Source organism: Heliangelus exortis, chromosome 12 (genome assembly GCF_036169615.1).
Source record: "Heliangelus exortis chromosome 12, bHelExo1.hap1, whole genome shotgun sequence".
In the NCBI taxonomy this organism is placed as follows: Eukaryota; Metazoa; Chordata; class Aves; order Apodiformes; family Trochilidae; genus Heliangelus; species Heliangelus exortis.
In genome coordinates, this window is record NC_092433.1 from 4,491,745 (window position 1) to 4,512,606 (window position 20,862).

Below are 20,862 nucleotides of genomic sequence, written 5' to 3' on the forward strand. Positions count from 1 at the left end.
CCAGGTCTGTCTGTGGGTCCCCCCACCCCAGGCAGCCCTGCAGGAGGGGAGGTCATTAACTGGGTGGTGGACATCCAGCCCCTGCTGCAACACAGGCCAGCACTGCTCTGTCCTGCCCAGGAAACCCTCTTGGAATGATTTTCACCAAGCAAAGAACTGGTCCAGCTCCCTCTTCCCCCGCTCTTGCTCCAGCCTGACACCCCACACTCTCTGCCTTGGGGCTGTATCCAAGAAGTGCACTTCCACTCCATGTCAGAGCACCCAGCAGCAACTGCAGGGCTCTGAGCAGGATGGAAGATGAGAAAACCCTGTTTATTCTGCATGAAAATAGGAGGAAGAAGGAGTAAAATGAGGGGGGTTAAATCAGTCCAAGCATTAACTAGAGGCTCAGTCTGGTGTGGGCTTGCTGCAAAGCCAGGATTGTCCCCAGGGCAGCTGGTCTCACCCCCAGGACAGGCAGCAGCAGTGCTCTGCAGACAGCCCCCAGCCTGCAGGGGTTGTGCAGCTCTGCCCTGCAGCCCCCCAGGAGGGCAGGGGCTCTCACTGCAGGAAACCATCCAGTGGGACCTGGACTCTGGAGGAGGATGCAGATGGAGCTGCAGAAGCTGGCCTGGAGACATTCTTCTTCTTGCGCCTCACTGCTAAGGGACGGATTTCTGCCAGGTTTGTCTGAAGGCAAAAACTGTCAAGGAAAGTACAGAACAAGGGCCTGGGGACACAAACGATCAAATACCTGCTGCAGAGCAGCCTGAACCACAGACCTGGCACCTAGGCATCCACCTGCACCCAAAAAACTCCCTGCAGGACAGGCTGGGCTTTGCTTCCTGGCTCACAACAGCAGAGCTCAGGCATGCTCCTGCCCCGTGAGTTGAGTGCTTCCTACTTCTGTGCTACCCCTTGCACACAAAACTGGGCACATCCATCAGCTCTGAGATCTGCAGCAGGGATGGGCACAGAACCCAGAGCAACCCCAAGAGAAAAGCCTTTAGAGCAGCAAGTCCCTTTCCATAGAATCCTATTACAGAATCCTAGAATGGTTTGGGTTGGAAAGGACCTTATGGATTCTCTAGTTCTAACCCCCTGCCATGAGCAGGAACACCTTCCATTGGATCAGGCTGCTCCAAGCTCCATCCCACCTGGCCTTGAACACTTCCAGGGAGGGGGCAACCGAAGCTTCTCTTGTGCCAGTGTCCCTTTTAACTCACATGCCACCAACTCAGAGACACAGAAGTAGTAAAAACTAACCCTGCAGCACCGAGGTGCACTGAGGTGCAGGCCCTCCTAGCACAACTGCAGGGTCACAGGACCTGCCTGCCCACACCACTCAGGCTCAGAGGAGGGAGCTGCCCTTCCTCTGCCATGTGCCAGGGGCAGCACAGTGATGGCTGCCCACCTTCTGCATTCCACTCAGCAGCTGGGTGCAGCATGGGTGCAGCTGGCCTCAGAGATCTGCTCAGGCATCTCCCTACCTTTGGGCACCTCCACCCTGCCACAGAAGCAGCAGCCCAAAGCTACCCAGCAGGTCACAACTTAAATCTCAACACTTTTTCTCTGCTTCAGCCTCCTGGTTTTCTACAAAGAACAAACCCCCCCTCAAAACCACCACCAGAAGCCAGAGGTGGCACCATGCACCCTTCTGACACTGCTGCCTGGGGATAAGCAGGCAAGGAGCCTTCACAGGGGAGGGGACACTGCTCCTGTGTGAGAACAGGGAGTCAGAGCAGCACCCTTACAGCTCAGCCCCTGTGGCAGGGTTGCCCACCAGGGCAGGCACAGCAGAGCAGCAGCATCCTGCAAGAAAAAAAGCTTCATGCATGGATGGGCAAACACATGGTTAGGACAAAGCTGCACTATGCTGCTGCTGCTCCAAGATCCCAAGGGCATGGGCAGCCTCTGCAAACAGGCCTGATTTCTCATCCATATGCTCCTCTGGGTGAGCTACCACTGATAATGTCCTCAGCAAGCTCAGGTCCTTGATGCCTTTGCCAAGCTCAGATGCTCAGAGTCACAGAGAAAAGTCTGATGGTTCCTTGAGGTTCCCAGACCATTGGCTCAGATTAAGACCTCCCAGGATGGCTGAGAGCAAAGAGGAGGAACAGAGATGAGATCCCCACAGCATCATTACTGCCCCACAAGGTGCAGGAAAGGATACAGGCTCTATGAACTTTGTTCTGCCTCCCAAGCCATTGTAGCCCATCCTCACCTGGAAGAGAGAAGGAAATCAGCATGGAGCAGCACTAGAGAGCCTTGGCTACCTCTCCTTTTGTTGGTGGTGGGGAAGGGGAAGCCTTGGAAGCCACAGGTTCTGAGGAGGGCTTACAAGCACCTGGGCACTTGATTTAAGCCAAGCCCTCACCTTCGGAAAAAGACAGACCCAAGGGTATTAGTAAAATTTGGGTATCTTGTGCACTTTCTGAAACAAGCTGAGCCTTCCAAGCAGCACAATTTTGTCTCTGGAACTGAGGAACACAAGAAAAACACCTGAAGTTCCAAGGAAGTGGAGGAATGGGACATGGAGGGCCATTTAATCTACTGCCAGGAAGGAAAGGAATGAGCATCTGTCATCCCTGGAGCTCTGCAAGACTGGGAAGCAGCCAGGTTATGCTCCAGATTTATTTTCCACACAGTGTATGTGACAAGGTGAAAGCCTGATTTGCTTCCTCCAGCAGGGTCACTTCAGGACAGAGGTGTGCAGTGCTAGCCCTCAACACACTCACCAATTGGACAATCATACTTACAGCACCCATGTTCTTGTGGGCACCCAGCAAGCTCCCTGAAGATGGCTTCTTGGAGAGAACAGAGTTCCTGATGAATGCTGGCAAGAGTCCTTTGAGACCATCATCCTCCAGATCATCTGCCCAGTTCTGTCCCACAAAATAATTAAAAAGCCCTTTAACCAGCATGATCTACTGAATTTAGTTCACACAGAGGGAGCACTAATAACACAGCAAATATTTAGGGCAATAGTCACTGCTGTACCACATGTCAGGCTGGGGCCTGTACCACTGTACTGCTGTACCATGTACCACTGGGGCTCCTGTGGAACAGCCCCTCAGAGGCAGGACATTGCAGCCAGCAAGGCTGGGAGAACAGTCCCTTGGCTGAGCCCACAGCCCTTGTGGTCACCCCCACAGAGTGATTGCCAAGCACTCCTGAGGCAGGATAATCAGCAAGAAGCACATGCACTCCCACTCTCCCTCTCTTGCCCAATTCCAGAGAGCATGAGGCAGCAATACAGTGTTTCTAAGAGACTGTCAAGCAAAGCACTTTGAAGCATGTACTATGGTTCCATACATGGGTTGGTCTATGGTCACAGCATCTCCTATGTGGAGAAAATAGGTCCTTTATCCCAAGCTTATTAAGAGCAGAATCAAAGAGATGATACAGAAATCAAGATTAATTCTTTTACCTCCACTGTTTCCTTCAGAACTTTCTTCGACAGATTTACCACAGGAGGCCTGTAAAAAGCCCAAGGAGCAAATCAGCAGAGATTAATTGTTCAAGTGGAGCTGGCAAGGACAGACAAGGCCAAGCAAATGATGACGAAACTTGCAGCACGACATCAGGCAGCTGGAGAGCTATCTGATCTCACACAGCAACTTCCAAAGAAGCAAGACTTTGATCTCCTTTAGAAGCAGAAAGAGGAGGGAAAACTCACATCTTTTTATCCAGCTTCTGCCTTTTTGCGGGGCTGAAGAGATTTTTGCAAGGCTGGTGCTCAGGGGTGTCCACATCAAACGTGGCATCTAGATTGATCTCATCACTGTCAGCTGGGCAGTGGAGCTTCGGGTGCTGCAGTTCCATGGGAGTGGGGCTGCAAGGCCATGCAAAGTGTCAGCCACCAGGCCACCACTGTCTGCCACCCAGCAGAGGAGAGGAAGACAGGGCTGCACACTAATGACATCAGTAGGGCCAGGATCAGAGACCCCCTTCTGCTTACAAGTCACAGAGAGGACATTCTGAATCCCAGAGTTCTCAAACCAGACCACTCAAGTGGCCTGTGCTGTAATAGCAGCACCCAGAGCTCAGGGAGTCACACTGGCACACTGCTGCTCCATGTGTACAGCCCAACTTGCTGTACTGGGGTAACAGCACAGACTCCTTGAATGAAATAGCCAGGCAGAGGAGCCTAGCCTGAAAAATGCCATCTTTTACACTTTTATGAAGCCAAGATCACTGGTCCCCATACACCAGGTCATACCCACTGGAAGGCCAACTCTGAGGCAACGGGAAGAGCAGTTTTAGGGATATTCCCCTAGCAGGACATAATGACAGAGTTTGTCAAAACCTAACCTGCTCTTCCATCTCATCCTGACTCAAACCCTGCAACACACTTTTTCCAGGTAAACCAAACATCACCTTGTCAGCAACAAGAAAAAAGAATAAATAGAACACAAGGAGCCAGACAACTATGCCACCACAATGCCTGCCAGACTAGCATGTCTCTGCTTCCTCAGCTAATTAAACTGTCACCTCTTACTTTGGACCCCCCATCTCCACTCATGGCCTGTATCTGAGGATGCACTTCACTAACCTTTCAAAGACTAGGCGACTGAGTGTCTCCCTGGTTACTGATGGGACTTTCAGGGTATCCTGCAGGATGTCTATCTTCTTCTTCAAGCTCTGGAGGAAGGAAGGAAAGCAGACAGTGAGATAAGATCTAGCAGTAGATACTTTATCTCTTTCCCATAAGTCAATGTCAGGTGGAGCTCAGAGGTAGGGCAGATAAAAGAGGAAAGGTGGGCTGGGTTATTTAGTCCCTGAGCAAAAGCCAGCATAACTCCTGGCTTTGCAGATACAGGCTGTGGCCAGCTGCCAGTTACTGCAGACTGAGGAATGATAATTCTCACCAAGATCTCCTTGTCCGCATTCTTCAGATCCTTCTGGGTGCTTTTTAATTCCTCCTTTGTCTTCTCCAACTCTGAAACCGTTTTCTGTAGCTGCAGAATAAAGCCCCCCCCAAAAAGCAGAGCACCATTTACAACATGTAGGTAGGGGAGGCTGCGGATGCCCCAGGAGAGTGGCAGGTTCTGCAACACAAGCTACTTTCTCCTGTTTCTGAGCTTGTTTTCCCTGAGCAGTGCCCAGCCAACCTCTCCTCTATCAGAACCGCTGAATGAACGCTCCAATACGTTGCCTGACCATTTCCCCAAGCTGCCTGCAGAGGGATCTCCAGGGCTGCTTGCCCAACACAAACCTTCCTAAAGCATTTCCCGAGCATTTATGCCTGATTGTGAGAGGTTTTTCCTTCTCCAGCATTCGGTGACTGCATTCTGAATTCCTGCAGGACTTCGGACACACCAGAGCAGAGGGGAATTAGGAACCACAGACCGGATGATGGTTGTGCAGCAGCAGCAGCAGCACTGACACAGGGATGAGCCTGACTCAACAGGGAAGCACGCCAGGAACAGGGGGTTGAGAAGTGGCATGGAAACCACACCAGAGACTTTTGTGGGTTGAGGGGTCTGGGCCAGCCCACAGAGTGACAGTACAGTCAGCTCTCTGTCAACCAAGCCCAGAGCCAAGCACACTGACTCGCATCCTCCTGACCCAAGTCGGTGACTGCAGCTTGGAACGGACTTGGCACCTCATGGAGGGGGTTATCTGCCCTGGGGAGCAGCTCTTCAGTCTGAGAACCTCCTTCTCCATTGGAGGGGACCACAACAGCTACAGCCAGGTAAGAAAAATAGGCAAAATCTACCCACAGTCTCCCACTTTGTGAGGCTGGACATGGGCACGTCCTGGGAAACATCTGTGCACACTTTTCAAGAGGACTCACTACCAGAACTGCCAGAAAGTGAATCCCAACCTGAGCTAACAGAGCCCAGCCAGGTCTGGAGCAGGGGAAGCACAGCAGTAGAGGTGTATCAGCAGCTCCAGGCTCTGGGCCATGTCAGCACCAGCCCAGGCAGGCTCTGTACAGAACCACCTGCATGTCCTCACTGCACCACAGGGACCTCTCCTGCCCAGGCCCAACTCAGTCCACTGAAGGCACAAGGCTGGGTGTGACAGTGGTTGTGCCAAGCCAGGGCTAAACCTTGCTCGACTGCTGCTGGCTCCAAAAACCTCCCAGCATTTCCTAGAGGCCCAATTCTTCACCAGCAAGGGGCTGGCAGCTGAGCCAGCTTATGCTCAGCAGCATGGCAAGATGAAGGCAGTGCTTCTTCCAGAGCCCAGTGGAAGCAGCAGAGCACCTATGTGCTGTGCCTTCCAGTCCAGGCTCCTGCCAAACTGGGGCTGGCTCTGCACATGTCCCACCGGCATCCCCAGAGACTGCACTCCTGCCAACAGCCCTGGAGCTGCTCACTCACCACAGCATCACACCCCAAGCCAGAAACTCCAGCCTGACACTTCCACACCACTCGTACCACTCCTGTGCTGCTCAGGGTGAGAGGCAGCCACTGCAGAGTGCTTGGGACAGTGGGACAGTTACTGACAAGGAGCTACAGACCAGATGTCACCCCGGCCACTCGTGTTTTCCTTTACCTTGCTGTTGACCAAAAACAGTTCTTTCTTCAGCTTCTCTGTCATCTCATTAGAGATCTTCCGAGCATCCTTCAGATTTTCATATTCTCTGCAAAGAGAACAGGAGAGTCACGTTCTTTGCAAGAGGAATGAGCTAAAACTTCTCAGAGATGAAGCACTGGCACTGCAGAGTCACCAGAGAAAACCCAGCCCTTGGGTTCCCTTTAGGGAACAGATCTGAGTGTACCAACACTGACCACTGCAGGATGCTGTGCCTGAGAACAAGGCCTGAACAGATTTCACCACCAAAATGGAAACAGGATCCAGAGACATTATTGCCAGTGGAGAAGACAGACAGACAACAGAGCAGCCTCCATGCTGGCAGCGAATAGAGAACTTTGCTTTAAGTGACTTTTCAGATACTTCAGACTATTGGCCATGCACATTCATTCCCAATCACACCACAGGGACACTTGCCTCATTACAGCTTTGTATCAAAGCTGCAGTTATTCAGCTGCTGGCAGAAGGGCCCCAAAGAAGCTGTTGTTTTGCCCAGCAGGACCAGATGGATTTCCAGGTAGGGGAGGTGTGGATTCACCATAACTACAGCTGCACAGTGCGGTGCAGAAGGTAGAGCAGCCCCCCAGCCTCTCATTTCCCCCCAGGCATTAGAGAAACACAGAGGGAATAATCATCATCCCTTCATAGGTGCACTGACAACTCTGGAGACAGTTCCCATGGTGACACACATGTCACTACAGTGACAACAGGAGCAGCTCAGTGTGACAAGCCTCAATCTAGGTCCCTGGGATCTGTCAGTCAAAACCCAGCAGAGGCCACCAAACAGGTGTCAAGAGCCCTGCATAGCCTGGGTGCCTGCTGGTACACCCAGGACAGCAAGAGCTGCCATGCCAGGCCTGCAGCACCTACTTTTTCAGGGAGACACAGTAGATGGCAAGCTGTTCCACAGCTGCCTGCCCAACTCCCATTTCTCTGATCATCTCCTCCACTTCGGGGCGCTGGCTCTGAAGCAACAGCTCAATCCTGAAGGAAAAAAAAAAATACCCTCAACTCATGAGTCACAAAGCAGAGCTGAGAAACAGACTGAAGCCCTTCTCCCCCCTGGGGATGGGTGAAGGCTCAGCCCCTGCTGCAGGCACCCTGGGTGTCACGGGGGGATGAGAGACACAACTGTCCCACCACAAATGGGGCTTTTTGCTGGGGACAAGACAAGTTAGGTAGACAGACTAGAGAAGGGACAGCTCTAAATATACTTCACAAAGTATATTTATATACTTTGGCCTTACAGCTCTTGGGCCTTACAGCCCTGTGGCTGAGTGTTCACAGGCTGGGATTCTGCCCCAGTGTCCCCTGATAGCACAAATGCTGTTTAGACACGCTCGTAGCACCAGAGATGAGGCCAGCTTGCACACAGTGCCAGGCCTTGCTGCTAAAGAGAGCAGCTGTTCTGAAACGTAGCAGGGACAAGCACATGGATGGCCAGGGCCAGCCTGCTAATGCTGCAGTTCCCAACCTTATGGGATAAAACAACGCAGAGTGTGGAAGTGGACACAGCAGCAGGCACAGCAGGACCCCTTCCTCCCTCTCCGAGAGGGGAGAGGCACAAAGCCCCCAGCCCAGGGTCTCACCGCTCCATGCTTTTCAGCTTGTTCCGCAGACGGCGAGCCTCCTCCTTTGAACTTCTGTTATCCTCGTTCTGCTGCTCCAGGAATTTCATCTGCTTCTGCGGAGAAGCGAGCGCACACAGACCGCTAGGAAGGCTCCAGGGATTGTTAGAGAAATATCCTCGCTTATGCGCACTGCGGGCAGCTTGGAGCATCAGCTCTTAATGCTATCACCACCTCGGCAGCCTGGGATTAGGGGGAGCTGAGCTCCCTTCCTGCTGCACCCCCAGCTCTGCTCCTTGAGAGCACAGCGGGGTCTCGGTGCTCATCACCAGACAAGCCTGACACTGAAGCTGTCTCAGTTTCCTTTCTGCTGGGAGTGCTCGGGGGGCTGTGCAGTACCCTGTTTGCAGCCACAATTTGTTTATCAAAAGCGAAGAAGTCCACACCAAGCAAACCTTGCTATAGCTTTCTCCTCCCAGCACAGTTGATCCCTTTGCTTCACCCTCCCAGCTCTTTGTGCCATTAGGTGCTTCAAACAGACACAGGAATGCCAAGTGGGTCTCTTCTGGGAGACCTCAGACAAAACAGGCACCTACAGGGCACTTCTCTCACCTGCCTGGAGAGGCTGAAGCCGATTGCAGCCATCGATGCCAGGCTCTCCAGCAGCAGGCAGCACTCACTGAGAACCTCAACCGAGCTGCTAAAGCACAACCTGCAGCCTGGCAGAGGACAGGGGAAAGCTGGCCTCAAATAGCACCGCTCCGATGCGCCTGGGGACCTTGTGCAGCGGCTTCAAAAGGCTCCAAGGCTGGTTGCAGCACACTGCTGACTCCAGGACAGGCCTGGCCAAAGACTATTGCCTCAAAAGCTCCCTTCCGTGCACAAGTTAAAGGATTTTATTCCCTTCCTACCACAGGAAAAGCAAACAGCTTTGCTAGCGCTGCGACTTTGCAGAGGGACAGCACTGCAGGCTGACGTGCTGTTCTTGTTTAAGCAGAGCCCTTCTTTGGCTCTTGCTAACCCAAGCTCTCTCCAATTCAGATCCCCAGAGCAGCTTCTTGCACCAGGCTGGAGCAGAGTCCCCAGCCTCCAGCAGCCTGGAACAGCAGCAAACTCTCACCCAAACATTCAGCAGCAGCTGGCAGTGGTAGCAGAAGACAGGAACAGCTCACAGCCTGTGGGCCTGACCCGCGTCACTGCTGGTTGAGCACTGTATTTTCACTGCAGAAGTTTAGCGCTTTACTCTTTAATGATGCAGTAGAAGAGAGAGCTTGGAATACAGCTGGGAGGCCCCGTGCACCAAAGAAAAGATAACTCCAGGTCCCTAATCTTTCTGCCCTGCCCAGTTTTCATTAAAAGGGTTTTGCAACAGGCAAGACAACTGCAGAACCTTCTCCTGAGGTGCCTGGCAGGAAGCCAAGCACAGAGATGTTGAGTTGAGCAGCAAGCACCAGCTTCCCCTATCAGAACTGTTTCAGCAGGAGTAGGGAACATCAGAAGTATCCTGCCACTGGTGCAGCTGGAATTCCAGGAGCACCTCTGGCATGGCACAGACCCAGGTTGCCTTTACACCCAAGCAGATTGGATACAATCCCACGGTCAAGCAAAAAAAAAAAACACTGCTGGCTGACAGCACGGCCTGCTTGGCATAACTTCCTTACTCTCTCTCTTTGTGCCCTGTGACAGCACCACAGTGCTAATGCTGTGCAGATCTCCTGGACTTGCCTCCCAGGAAGTGCCCAGCTGCAGATGACAAACAGCAAGATGACCCCACAACCCATCTACAAGCTCTACCTGGGCCACCTGGCCTTGCAGGTCAGGGAAGAAGATGCAGTTCAGGCTCAGACCTGCACTCTAAGGGATGTGCAGCTGACCCCTACCCTGCTTCCCAGCCTCACCTGCCAGAGTTCAATCTTCTGGTGACAGGCACATCATTGTCACTTAGCAGAGACTGCCCAGCCCAGCACCAAGGAAAAGTCCTTCTGCTCACTACAAGACATCCCAACAAAGTGGCTCCTGCGCTCTCTTCCACTTGCTGTTTACACACAGTACATGACTGTACACTGAGTCACTGCATGCTGAAACACAACAGGAATATTTGATCCCTGGACTTCACATTACTAACCTAACCAAAGGAAAGCCCTGGCAACAGAACAGAGACAGGAGAGTTAGCTGGATCAGATCTCACTCAGCTGAAGCTTGCAACTCCCCCTCCATATATTTCATTTCAATTTCTCCTCCAATCAAACCAGGAAACTAATTTTCCTTGAATCCCACCTGGCCTAAACCCATTTCAGAAGAACATTCCACCACAGGGAGCCAGAGCCTTGGCAATGGGGCACTGGGGCCAGATCCTGCTCTCAGTTCATGCTGTTACCTTTACAATAAGTGCTGACACCTCATTAGTAAGGCTCAGCCAGCATCCTCCAGACTGGGCTGGCATCTCTCCCCCCACACTGCCCAACTCTGCCTGGAGTACACAGCCACTTGCATGCAAACCCCAGGCCTGGCTTTTATGCCTCTGAATCACCCCCAAGTGGAGTGACAGCAGTGACAACACTGGCTTTGGGTTAATAAACCCAGTGTGCAAACCCAGAGACACTGCCCTGCTGTCATTCAGAGTCCGAAGAGATGGGAGTCTTGAGGCAGCAGATCCACAATCCAGCCAGCACAATCCCACTGTTAACAGGGCCTGCAGACATCTTCAACAAGACTGACTGTGCAATAGTGCTGAAGTCCTGCTGGGGATGGGAAAAGTACCTTGAGAGAGGAGCACAGCATCTCTGTCTCTCCCACCACCTTCTGGAGCGACTCTATGGTGGCATTGCGCACATCCAGAGTGTCCCTCAGCCCATCCACAATGGCCTGGCATTCCCGCTTTTCTTTCTCTAGAAAAGAAAAAAGACAAAGGTCATGGCCCAGTAACCCAGACTTCAGCTGCCCCACAGCAACAGCACAGCAGATGGACATTGCTTGCAGTCTCAGGCTCCAGGCTGGGAGGAGTTGGCTGCTCCTGTAGAGCTGTTCCTCTAAGTGCTGCCTGCACCAGGGTCTGGACTGAGCAATTGCTTCTCCCAGTGCCAGCAGGCTTCAAGATTTGCTTTACTAAAGATAACAAGTTCCCTTTAATAGCTTCCCCGTGCCAGCCCTGCTAGCATTAAGCTGCTGCATCTTAACTCTTGCATGCTGTCACAGCCATGCTTGCACAACTCAGTTACACTGAGCTGTCACAGAGCTGGAGAGCCAAGCCCCTAGCCCTACACATGGGGCATCCCCTCAAGGGCTGTGGGGCAGCTGCATAGAGACATTCACCACACTGCTGCACCCACCCTCACCAGGGCACTGATGTGGAAGGGCAAGAGGCAGTGAAGCAGAGATCTGCTGGGCACTGGGCCTTGGCAGGGCACACTAGAGCTTAAGCGGATTCTCCTGAGCACCCAAATTTTTGCAGGTGGCAAAACTTTTCAGCCCTGTTGTTCCTCCCCCCCACAGGCAACCCAGGAACAAAGCACAAGCCTCTGACCACCAGAGAGAAAGTGGTGGAAAACAACACTGGATTTCAATGTGTTTTGTTGAGACAAAGGAAGAACATCTCACAAAGCAGCAACGACCCCCAGGAGCTGACAGACCTAAGCAGGGAACAGCCAGCATCACTGGAAATCTTCCAGCAGTTGGGCAGTGAGGGAAAGCAGCAACCCCTCCATCTAACCCCATTGAGAGCAAGGTAAAATATTCAGCTCAGCATCTTCTGTCTTTGCTAAAGTCTTCCATGGCTCCAGCCTGGTAAGAGAGGAGAGCCAGTCAGTGCCTTTTCAAACAGCTGTTCCTCTATTCAAGAAATCCAGTTTCACATGATGCCACCATGCCCCACAGAAGCATGACCCGCAGTGCACCTTCACTGCTTGACCAGACACTAAATGAGCCACACAGGACTGGGAAAGAGGGGAACATATCCCAACAGAAGCAAACAGGTGGCTAGGGAAACACAGATCTCTTTCAGGATAAAGCAATTTTTCTCCATTGATCTGAATAACCCTTCCACACCAGAGGCAGCACAGCCTGGAGATGCTACCCTCTATTTGCAGGGACTCCACATCCACTGAAAGAGTTAGGGCTTCCCCCTCCTCCACTCCCAGTTGCCCAGAGGCAGATGGTGGAAGGAGTCAAACCTCCCAGTTCTGCAGGAATGAGTTTTCAGCTCCTTCAGAGTGCCTCCCACAGCGCCTGCTGGGGCTGCTCTGCACCTCTAGAGCCATTTGCAAGCTGAGGGAACAGTGGCAATTATACAGCTCTTCTACAGCACACAGCACAAAGCACATCTTGAAGGGAAGAATTTATACACAAGAACCACCAGAGAGCAGAATGCCCACAGCAAAGAAGGCAGGAGGTGGGAAGGAGATTCTTGTTTCCAGTATGAACAGAGAACGGGATAGGGAATGTCAAATCCCACCTCTACTCACCAGAAGCAGAGAAGATGAGCAGGCCTTCAAGCAGTTTTTCTTGGATAACATCCTAGCAAGAATCCCAGCCACCTTCCTCAGAAGATCTGGCTCTCTACCAAGTCACTAAACTCAACCAAGCTGGCAAGAGAACAGGCCTCAGAATAGAGACATGCAGACTGTCCAATTCTGCTTTCAGGCTAAGGATTGAGTCCTCAATCTATTGGCTATTCACGTCTGTCTCGTGCAGGCAGGGGAGGCAGAGGAAAGACGACTCTCAAGGCGTGGGTGAGCCCCCAGCATTCTTTAAAGATTTCCCCCCCACCCCACTTCTGCGAGTGTGTCTTTGGATTCCTGTCACTCAGACTGACATTTTCCTTTTGCTGCTCATGACTCATGTTCTGATGACAGGCTGCCTACAGACGATGCTTAAAACCCATCGACAAGTCTCCAGGGCTTTTGCTTTTCCTGCCTCCCTCAAACATCCTCTAAAATTAAAGATAGGAAAATGGAAACACACGAGCTGAACTCCGTCTGCTCTTGGCGCGACACATGTGGCACTGCAACAGCCAAACAAATCCAGAGCCTTCCCACTGCTGCTTGGGCACCTCTCTTACCCCCTCATCTCTTAGAAGGAAAGAGCCTTTGCCACATGCAGCTGCAACTTTCCCAGTGAGCAAACCAAGGGTTTTGCTTTTCAGCAAGCCTGCTCCAGGTACAGCTGGGCTGCACTTCTGTAGCTTGTGATTAGGAAGAGAGGCAAAAACTTACACGTGTGTCTCTGAACCCTGTTACAGCTGACCTCTGTCAGGCAGCAGGACTCTGTCACACAAGCTTTGTACAGCTTTAGGTGGTCTTGCTTTGGAAAAACCTCTGAAGCAGCTGCTCCAGCAAAACAGCTTGCAGCCTGTACTATGCCCTCAGCTTCAGAGAAAGGTGGGCTCTGCAGAGGGGTTCCTGAGGCCTGGACAAAGCACTGAATGAGCCCAGGCTGCCAACTCCCTGCAGGCGGCTGGAACTCACCTTTCATGGAGAGCTGGGCCTTCACTTGGTCCAGTTCATTCTGAAACACAACACAGAAAATGCAGTTAGGAAACACCCTGCAGAGAGGCTTTCAGCAGATCTTAAAAGGACCCGAGAGGTGCCTCAGCAGGACATTTGCACCAGCCAGGTGCTAGGAAGGGAACACAGTAACAGCAAGCACCAAGTTACCAGCAAGCACTATTACAGGAAAAGTAAAGAGCACCTCCAACTGGCATTCTTCAGGGAGAGAAGATAAGACCCCAGATTCATCTTAGCCTTGTCAACCTTGTGTTTCTCACATTGTCAGTCATCTTGTTTTAGCTGAATAATTTTGGAAGGCTCTCAGGGAAACACAGGAAATCAGACATGAACAAATTTTATGTTTTACCTAAACAAGGCAATAAGGCAGGGATGCTGCCAGACTAAGTGGATTGAAAGTTGCTTTGAACTGAAGTCAACTTTCATCAGGTGCAGATGAGAGACAGGGAGATATATCCAAACACCTGAAGAGGTAACCCAGCATATAATCAAAAGGCACCAGCTAGCGTTCTGATGGACACTGAAGTCCATCCAGTTTGGGATGCTGATATAACAGCTCAGTCAAATGGCTACAAACAGCTGACAGACAAACCAATCCACACCAAAGTGAGGGTGTGCAGGGTCTCCCTGGGTACCTGGAGGGTCTGGGGAAGGACAAGTGTTTCTAATGCCTTCATTACCAAGCAGAAAGAGGGAGAACAAAGTTCTAGATAATAAAGTGATATGCCTTACGAACACTGGCAAATAGCCAAAGGCAACAGAGAGGTTACCGAGAGACGATATCTATATATAATAGACATGTTAAAAAGGAAAAAAAGGAAAAAGGAAAAAAAAAGGGGGGAAAAAAAAAAAAGAGCGAGATAAATATATACAGGAAAAAGTCAAAAAAAATCGAAAGATGACTTTAAAAGCTGTGTTAGAGACTGCAGAGGAAAGCACAGAACAAGTCAGGCAGGAACCGCAGTGGAATCAAACCACAATAAAATGCCAGCACAGTACTGAAGCAGAGCACACAAATCTGTGCAACCTGGAATGCTCCATGCAAATCTGAGCTGAGAATAGCAGCACCAGTGACCACGGATCTGATGGGACCAGAGCAAAGCTCTGCTAGTGACAAAGCAGGAAAGAGAAGGTAGGATGTAAAGCTTGGTTAAATGCAAAGCCCTGCAGAGACGTCTTGGATTGCCCCCGGGGACCAGCAGCTGGAGGGCTGGCATGGAATTAACTTTGCTGCAGGAGCTATCCTGAAGCAGCTTCCTCAGAGTCCTATTGAAGAACGATTAGTGAGCTCACAAGATGTGCTAATTAGCATGATAGCAAAGAAATCCCAGGCTACTGCGGGCAGCTATGTAACATTACCTCATTCATCAACTTAATCTGAAATGCCCCATCCTCCACCAATTCGCCTGAAGGCTGCTCCCAGTTTTCACTCCTCTGACAGCAGCTCTCCTCTCTCTGCCAGTCTGAGTTACAAGACCACATTTTCCCCAAGATCAAATGAGTTTATCCTGACCACACACAGATCTCTTCCCAGGCTCCTACCCGCCCCAGCAGGTTTACAGGCAGGAATCATCCTCCTCCTGCCTCTTTTCTGCCAAGCTGAAGAAGCCAAAGTCTCCTAGCTCCCCAGATCACAAGTGACAGGAAATGTCAGGTTCCAAACAGCCTCACCAAGGTGTTACACCCCAAAACTCACTTTCTTGCTTTGGAAGCAGCCACATGGATACTGTTCTGATCACTGAGGACCACCTTTAAGAGCAACACAGATTAAACCCAGGCTCAGCACCCCGGAGCACTTGAACATGTGGAAGTGTTCAGCCTGTAGACTACAGCTGTTCCAGCTGAAACTGCTGCCCAGTGGCAGGGAGCAGAACAGCCCCAGCACTCCTTTGGCCATAAATATTTCAGACCAAGAGTGAAGAATGCCACCAATGACAACTATTCTCCAAAAGACAATTTGGATAATTCTGCAACAACAGGATGATGTTTCAGATTATGAGGGAGCTCTTCCAGACACTTACTCTTCTCAGAAGAGCCCTTCAAGTTCATCTCCCCACAATGACAGCAGACCACAGCAATGCACTCAGCTTTCAGCACACTCCCTCACCCCAGGCCAACCTTTTCATGGCAGGAGGCCCAGTGCTCATTACAGGACATCTGCAGGCTGCAGACACAACTCCAGTTGATTAGGGAGCTGAGTTCCACTCTGTGCCCAGGCTCTTGGAGGGACAGGCAGTGGCTGGCAACAAGCCCTGGATCTGGGGGCTTTTCCAGGTGAAATCACTTCAGGCCCAGGAAGTGACAAATTGTTTTCTCATCTTCTAAAGAGTCTGAAGACAGTCCACCATGTGTCTGCTTTGCTGAACTCCTGCCCAGGTCAGAAGTAGATACCCCATTACAGACAAAACTCCAGTCTAGATAGACATTAAACCCCACCCCAATGATCACCCACATCCCTGAGGTGCTCCATGTCCTCCAGAAACAAGACAGAATGCGACGTGGAACTGATGACAAAACAACATCAGCCCTACATGAATCTGCAGAGGAAATAGTTGGTTCTTTCCTGCTGGATGGTGACCTCAGTACTGCCATCAGGGAAGCTGCATGCTCAGGGGCAGATGCTGCTCTGATTGTCACACAAGAAATTTTGCAGGAGCACGATGGTTACCATCAAGCTTGTGGTGCAGAAATGGTTCCAGCCCTGCCCTTGAGCAATTCTTCAGCACTGGGGGAAGGTGGGGAACACTGGGGGAACCTGAGCGTCTGGGGTGGGGATGAGAGGGAACAGAAAGCTTTTCCAGGGCAGTTTTCTCCAGTCAACCCGTTTCTGAGTCACTCTATTTACACATGTGAGAACGGATCTGAATATGCACTCAGGGCAATGTTTACCCTCTCTGAGCCCTTGTCCTGCTTCCAGGGCCCTCAGCTTCCAGTGCCCAGAGATGCTTTTTCATTTCCTCAAGACACAGGCTGGCCTTCACTTTCTTTATTAGCAGTCTTGGAGTACGATAGTGCTACTGACATGACAGTCTGGCTGGCTTTATTTTAAACACATACGATATACATATAGCATTGTCATGGCAACTGCTAATTATGGTAATTGCTGAACATGCTGATCCTAAACACAAGAGGGTACAGGCATCCCATTATACCAAGGTCAACTGATGACTTTTTTGGGAACAGATAACTCCAAGACATAAGGAGCCATGCTTCAGTCACACCAAAGAAAGGAGAACACTGCACATCCACTCTGCACACACCCCTTCTCACCCACAGCTCTCCATACTTAAGGGTGGAACTGGGAGAACACCAGCCAGCAGTCCAGCTCCAGCCAGGTTCCCCCCCCCCCAGGGAATCAGCCTCACCACTGCCCATCACTGCTGAGGCACCTCCAGGCAGTATCTTTTCCAATTTCTTTTGGGAAAGCACAATTTCATCACCACCCTACCCTGCTTCCTCAGAGTTGGTGCAAACAAACCTCCCTGCAGAGAAGGGAGGAGGTGGCACTCCCTCCAAAAGCCCCCCCTTTACAGAGGAGCTGCCCAGACTCACGTGCCACCAAGCTGCAGACACCAGAAATGTGATTTTCCTTCCCCCACCTTTTAGAAAAGCTCAACAGTCTCACCCCCAAGGCTTTGAGAACCAAGGGAGAAGCAGTAGTGGGGTGTTTATTTGATGCTGCTTCAGGAGGTTTTCAGGTAAGATGGAAAAACAGAGGAAGAGCAAGGAAGTAGGGAAGGCTTCTTGAGTCAGCATAGGAGGTTTGGTCAGGAAGAACACAAACCTACTGCACAGAGACTTCCTTACCACAGAGCTCAGGCTGAGCCAGGGCCCAAAGGGAGAAGAGAGATGGGCAGGAGACACTGGTATGCTTCAGGTCTGAAGCACGAGCACATGAGCACCAGCTCAGGAAGCAGCTTTAGGCAGAGGCCACGCTTCAAGATGCCAAAGCCAATACCTTTTGGCCTCTCCAGCTGGGTCCAATCTCATTTCAGTGGTGCCCAGTAGTAGGACAAGAAATAATGAGTTGAAGTGAGAATATACGAAGTTCCACCTCAACATGATGAAAAACTTCTCTACTGTGAGGGAGCACTGGCACAGGCTGCCCAGAGGGGTTGTGGAGTCTCCTTCTCTGAAGACTTTCAAAACCCACCTAGATGCATTCCTGTGTGGCCTGCCCTGGATGATCCTGCTTTGGACTAGATGATCTTTAGAGGTCACTTCCAACACTTAACATTCTATGAAGCAGCACACAAGGGGTTAACCACCCAATCAGGTTACCTGCAGAGCCTCTGCATCCGGTGCTGTCTGCTCCTCTGGGGCAACATCAAAGAACAGCTTATTGATGATGTGTCTTTTGCTGACCTAGACACAGGAGACAGAAGAGGTTGATGGGCAGAGGTATGGAAACACAACAGGGTAGGGAAGACAGACAGAGGAAGAGAAGGTACCCTGATGTCACAAGGCCATGAAAGGCCATTATCCATGATGCTCTGCTGTGGCCCATCAGCACAGCAGCAGAACCCCCACTCACTTGGGGGAGCACAATTCTAGCCAAGCTCCCGAGCTGTAGCAGAACGACTGAGGCATTTCAGAACCAAGCCCAGCCTGTTCTCTGGCAGCCGAGGCCCAAGCAGCTGACGCTGAGCTAACACGATGCCAGATCCTAAGACAGAAGCACAGGCTGCTTTCTGCAGGCAGAAGGTGCTGTAATTGAATTTGATAGCTCTCCACACCTCCCCCATGCAGTTACAGCTTTGTGTTTTAAGTATTATATACAGTCATGACACCAGCTAATTGCATAGTTACTGCTCCAGAAGATGTTATTTCGCGATAACTCCATGGTAACCCGGAGATGTAAGAGGCAGAGAAGAACAGAGGGAATCAACAAGTCAGGGAAGGAACAAGGGCCGAGACCTTCAGAGAAAGAAAGAAGCACAAACACAGAACAAGCCCAAGCTGCAGCTGGCTAAAGAGCTACACTGAAGCATGAGGCAACATCTCCTGCAGCCACTGTCTACTGGTGGCACAAGCTTCAAAGGAGTTCAGGTCTCAATTAAGCCACTGGATACCCAAGCCTTGGCTTTCCATCTCAGAAGCAGAGCACACCCTCCCTTCCCACCCCAGCCTTTGCTCTTCTCAAGGAAGAGTCGAGTGCTGCCAAACAAGGACTCCATGTAAGGATTATGTGCTGCTGTTGACTGGAAGGCGAGCAGCAAGGCACTTCAGAAACAGTCCAGGTGCCCCGATCAACCCATTCCATAGCTTTCTACCTTTATGCCAAGACTTACTCAGCCTAAATCAGAAGCACAAAAACCCAAAGACTCATCTATTTTCTAGAGATGCTAAACCATGGCCAGCAGCAGGGCAGCCTCCAACCACCCCTTCAGATCTGACAGCTGGCTGAGGGGAGTTCACCCTCAAAGCCTTTGGGAAGATAATTTTGGGGAGAGAAAGCCCTCTCTGTTCCATGAATCTTTTCCTCCTGTCAACACTGGTGCAGGCCACAGAACCTCAGTGCCCCTGAGCATAGCTTCATGCCTCAGCAGTACAGAGGTGCCTGGAGGTGATGGCTTTACCTGGATTCGGCACTGGGGGCAAGTCCGGCTGGGTGCTGTGTCAAACCATTGGATGAGACTGAAAAAGGGAAAGAAAACAGACAGTGAATCCTTCAAACCCCGGAGAGCTGCTCCCAGGGGCCACCCCCCAGCTCACCAGGGGACAGCGGGATGCCACTCCTTACAAACTGAAAACAAAACACAAGGATTTCACCCAGAGGTGCAGCTGAGAGGCAGGCTGTGTTCCAGCAGGCACAAGCTACCTTTGCCTCCCAGACAATTCTCCGCTGAATTTAGCTCACCGGTTTATCTTTACCAGGGCAGAGACTTCACAGAGCTCAGCTCTCCCTGGGAGAGAGCCTTTGAACAGCTGCAGCAGCGCAGGAGTCAGTGGATCCACATGCAGAGAGGCATAAGTGATGCTATATCAGGGTACAAGAGCCGAGAGACCCCCGGGCTGGTCTGCTCCAAAAAGTGCCACCAACACCGGGCACACACTGCAGGGTGACGGAGACCGGGATGGGCTCTGCTCCCAGACGATGAATGCAAACCCGTCAGGCTCCCCAGGAGAGCTGCTAATGCATCTCACAACCAAGCCATCACGTCAGACTCGGAAGGGTTTATTTTTGGAGCAAGGTAACAATCTGGAGCTGGCAGGTTAGCTCTGGAAGCTCTCCCTCCTCAGCCGGTTGCTGGAGGAGAGCAAGTCCAAGCTGTGCCGCGGGGTAAATGACCCTCACACCTGCCGGTGCTGGTCCCTCTCCCAATTATCCAGCCAGAGAAGTGACTGTCCACTCCCTCCCCACACACAGAGGTTGTTTCCTCTGAAGGACCATCGCCTCCCAGCACAAAACAGTTCCAGCAAAAGCATGAAATCGCCTGGGAGGCTTCGCTTATCACCCAACACCGCTGCTTCCAGGCAAACGCCCTATGCAGGAGCCACCTGCTGGCACCGGCCCTCCCGGGGAAGGGAGGCCGCGGGCTGAAGAGCCGAGGAGCTCCACCAAACCCTTGCAGAGCGGAGCCCTGCCACGGCTGCCAGGGCCTCGGCAACCGGGGCAGCACGGGGGAGGACACGGCCGGTACCTGCAGCCCGCTCAGAGGGGAGCGAGCAGACCCCGCAGGGGCTCGGGAAGACACGGACATAGACCCGGGGGGGTCTATAGGGCCCGGGGGAGGAAACCGCGGGGTTCGGGAAAGTGACAGGGTCAGGGCCTCAGGGGCGAGCGGGACAGGGCCGCCGACCCCCGCCTTACCTGTCCGGAGGAGCCCGCAGCCCCACGGGGCTGACACCCCTGCCCTGCCCTGCCCTGCCCTGCCCTGCCCTGCCCTGCCCTGCCCCGCTCCCCTCAGGGCCCCGGCCCGCCGGCGGCCGGGCGCTCACCAGGCGCGGTGGAAGGTGTGCCCGCAGGGCACGGCGGCCACGTCCCGCTCGTTGTCGAAGAAGTCGGAGCATATGGTGCAGTAGGCGCGGATGGGCATGGCGGGCCGGGGAGGGGCAGGGGGCGGCCCCGGTACCGGAGCAGCCGCGCGGCACCGGGCGATTCAAATCCGGCCGCGCTCCCGCCGCTTCCGTCCCGGCTCGGAAGTGACCTCACAGAGCGAGCGGGCACCCCCCGCCCCGGCGCGGAGGGATGGGGGCGTGGCCTCCGGGAGGGGGCGTGGCCTGACCCGGCTCTGCCCGCCCCGCCCCCGTGCACCGACGACGGC

The 20,862-nt window shown here is 52.4% G+C and overlaps 1 protein-coding gene across 1 annotated transcript; it reads right to left on the reverse strand.

The window, feature by feature from the left end:
• Nucleotides 1-291: 291 nt before the first annotated feature.
• TRAIP (TRAF interacting protein) lies at nucleotides 292-20,732 on the reverse strand. Its single transcript, XM_071755582.1, has 15 exons — nucleotides 20,537-20,732; nucleotides 19,174-19,231; nucleotides 17,876-17,959; nucleotides 13,556-13,595; nucleotides 10,854-10,981; nucleotides 8,115-8,209; nucleotides 7,396-7,509; nucleotides 6,487-6,574; nucleotides 4,851-4,940; nucleotides 4,535-4,623; nucleotides 3,659-3,814; nucleotides 3,410-3,458; nucleotides 2,739-2,864; nucleotides 2,153-2,203; nucleotides 292-669 (listed from the first exon to the last, which is right to left on the reverse strand). The coding sequence occupies exons 1-15, from the start codon at nucleotides 20,632-20,634 to the stop codon at nucleotides 541-543; spliced, it is 1,395 nt and encodes a 464-aa protein (XP_071611683.1). The 5' UTR covers nucleotides 20,635-20,732; the 3' UTR covers nucleotides 292-540.
• Between the last annotated feature and the right edge of the window lie 130 nt (nucleotides 20,733-20,862).

Bases quoted from the DNA above. Each gene is read 5' to 3' on its own strand.
- TRAIP (XM_071755582.1), bottom strand. From the start codon at position 20,634: ATGCCCATCCGCGCCTACTGCACCATATGCTCCGACTTCTTCGACAAC. The intron at 6,575-7,395 runs GTAGGTGCTGCA...TTCTCTTTGCAG, and splicing joins TACTGTGTCTCCCTGAAAAA to AGAATATGAAAATCTGAAGG. The intron at 4,941-6,486 runs GTAAAGGAAAAC...TTTATTCTGCAG, and splicing joins TGTTTTTGGTCAACAGCAAG to CTACAGAAAACGGTTTCAGA.